Consider the following 1,867-nt stretch of genomic DNA (forward strand, 5'->3'; position numbering starts at 1 on the left):
GATCAATCTAAAGGGTTTCCTTTTACTTCTTGTAGACATATCCACCTGCAATTGCTTCATTGTCTAACTCTCAAGAGATGTCAGACAATTCAGAGTATGATAGCAATACTCAAAATCAAGATGAACTGCTTCAGGCAAACCATTTTTGTAAAATCTTTCAAATTGCAATTTAAATCCATATAAATGTATGACACATCTATTTTGATTACCATATTCTAACAATTTACCTTGTGCAGACTCTTTTTGCTTCAAATCCTAAAGATGATGAACTTGCATTGATTGCTGATCCTACATCACTAATCACCACTCAAGAAGACAATGATTTGCTTGCAGAACTAGAACAAATCTTGTCAGAGAGCTATGTCTTGTCCGCGAATAAGGTCACTTCTGCTACTTCTGTTTCTGAACTTCAAAGTCTTCCATTGATTGCAGTCATTCAAAAAGTACAACTACTTTTGGATAATGAACTAGAAGCTTTGGTAGCAGATAATGACATTAGAAAACAGCTTCTTGACTACTTAGCTCATCTGGTTCAAATGAAGTCACAAGTCCCTACAAATATTCAGAAGTTGGTCAAGGAGATTAAGGAATTTTATGAAGGTTTTCTTGGTAACTTTCCACCTATTCAAGAAGTCTTGGACAATCATCAAAGGTTAATTGACACTAAGAATAGACTTGAGGAGGAGCTGGAAATAGCTAAGGCAAAGCAGGCTCATTTTTCGTCTTCAATTTCTAAAGGGAAAGTGAGGATCAATGAGATGTCAAAAGAGATCAATGAGTTGGAGGTGAAACTTAAAGCCTTATATGACAAGAGAGACAAATTAAAATCCACTGTGAAACTTTGTGAGGTTGAAACTATGAACATCAATAGGAAAGCTGTCACTTGGGTGAAAGAAACTGAAGAGGTTGTGAGCACTCTTAAGGCTTCAGAGTCTTCCTTCAAAAATGCTGAATCTTCAAAACATAATTATGAGAGGAAGCTAAGTGAATTGAAGCGAGCTCTTGGCAAAAATAAACATTAGAATATTCTTCATTTTGTAATTATTCCCTCAGAAAAGCTCTACATCCAAGTCATTTATCTAACCAAGTCCAACCAGTTTGTTATAATGTGTTTCTCGTTCAAGCGCTGCTGCTTCTTCTTCGTACTTCTTTTTCTTCTTCTTCTTCTTCTCTTACATCGCTGCTGCTACTGCCTCTTCTTATTCTCCTCATTTTTTCCCATCTTTTTCTTTTGTTATCATTGTCGTTGTCATTGCCTCCTCCTCTTCTTCCTCCTTCCTTTCTCATTTGAATTTATTCTCTTCCTTCCTTTTTCTCCCCCTCCATCAACATCATCGTCGTCGTCGTTATCATCATCGCTACTGACTACCTCTTCTTATTCTCCTCCTTTTTCTTCATTTTTCTCTTTCGTCATCGTCATTCTCATCGTCGTCACCACCACCACCACCTCCTCCTTTTTCTCCAATTTTCTTTTTCATTTGAATTTATTCTCCAATCTTCCTTTTCCTTCTCCTCCTCCTCCATCATCATCATCATTATCGTCATCATTGTCGTTTTTTTCTTATACGCAAATTACAATGTTTTTTTTTCTCCTTCATTCTCTTTCAAATTTTTGCATATGTAAGATTTCAATCCAATAAATGTGCATTCAAGTCTAATTGAGAAGCAATGCTTTTAAAAAAAACAAGAGCAGAAATAAAGAAAAAGAAAGAAGAATAAGAAGCAAAAAATGCAGCATTAAAAAAGAGATTTATATGTTTTTATAATAATATTTTGGTGTCAAAATTAAAAAATTTCAGTATTTTTTGTTTTTGGCAAGAATTCAATCCAATAAATGTGAATCTATATTCACTAGAATGAGACCCGC

At 34.9% G+C, this 1,867-nt stretch overlaps 1 protein-coding gene across 5 annotated transcripts in view; it reads left to right on the forward strand.

Moving 5' to 3' along the window:
* LOC107625704 overlaps nucleotides 1–1,495 on the forward strand; it is a 19,252-nt gene extending 17,757 nt beyond the window's left edge. For 2 of the 5 annotated variants that reach the window (XM_021116164.1, XM_016328398.2), the window contains exons 9-10: nucleotides 36–134; nucleotides 237–1,495. In XM_021116164.1, coding sequence (XP_020971823.1) covers nucleotides 36–134; nucleotides 237–1,022 — 885 coding nt within the window. In that variant the 3' untranslated portion in view covers nucleotides 1,023–1,495. Of the gene's footprint in view, nucleotides 1–13; nucleotides 148–236 lie in introns of all 5 variants that reach the window. The other 3 variants (XR_002357777.1, XR_002357778.1, XM_021116165.1) reach the window with 3 other exon arrangements.

Source organism: Arachis ipaensis, chromosome B02, assembly GCF_000816755.2.
Source record: "Arachis ipaensis cultivar K30076 chromosome B02, Araip1.1, whole genome shotgun sequence".
NCBI classification, from domain to species: domain Eukaryota; kingdom Viridiplantae; phylum Streptophyta; class Magnoliopsida; order Fabales; family Fabaceae; genus Arachis; species Arachis ipaensis.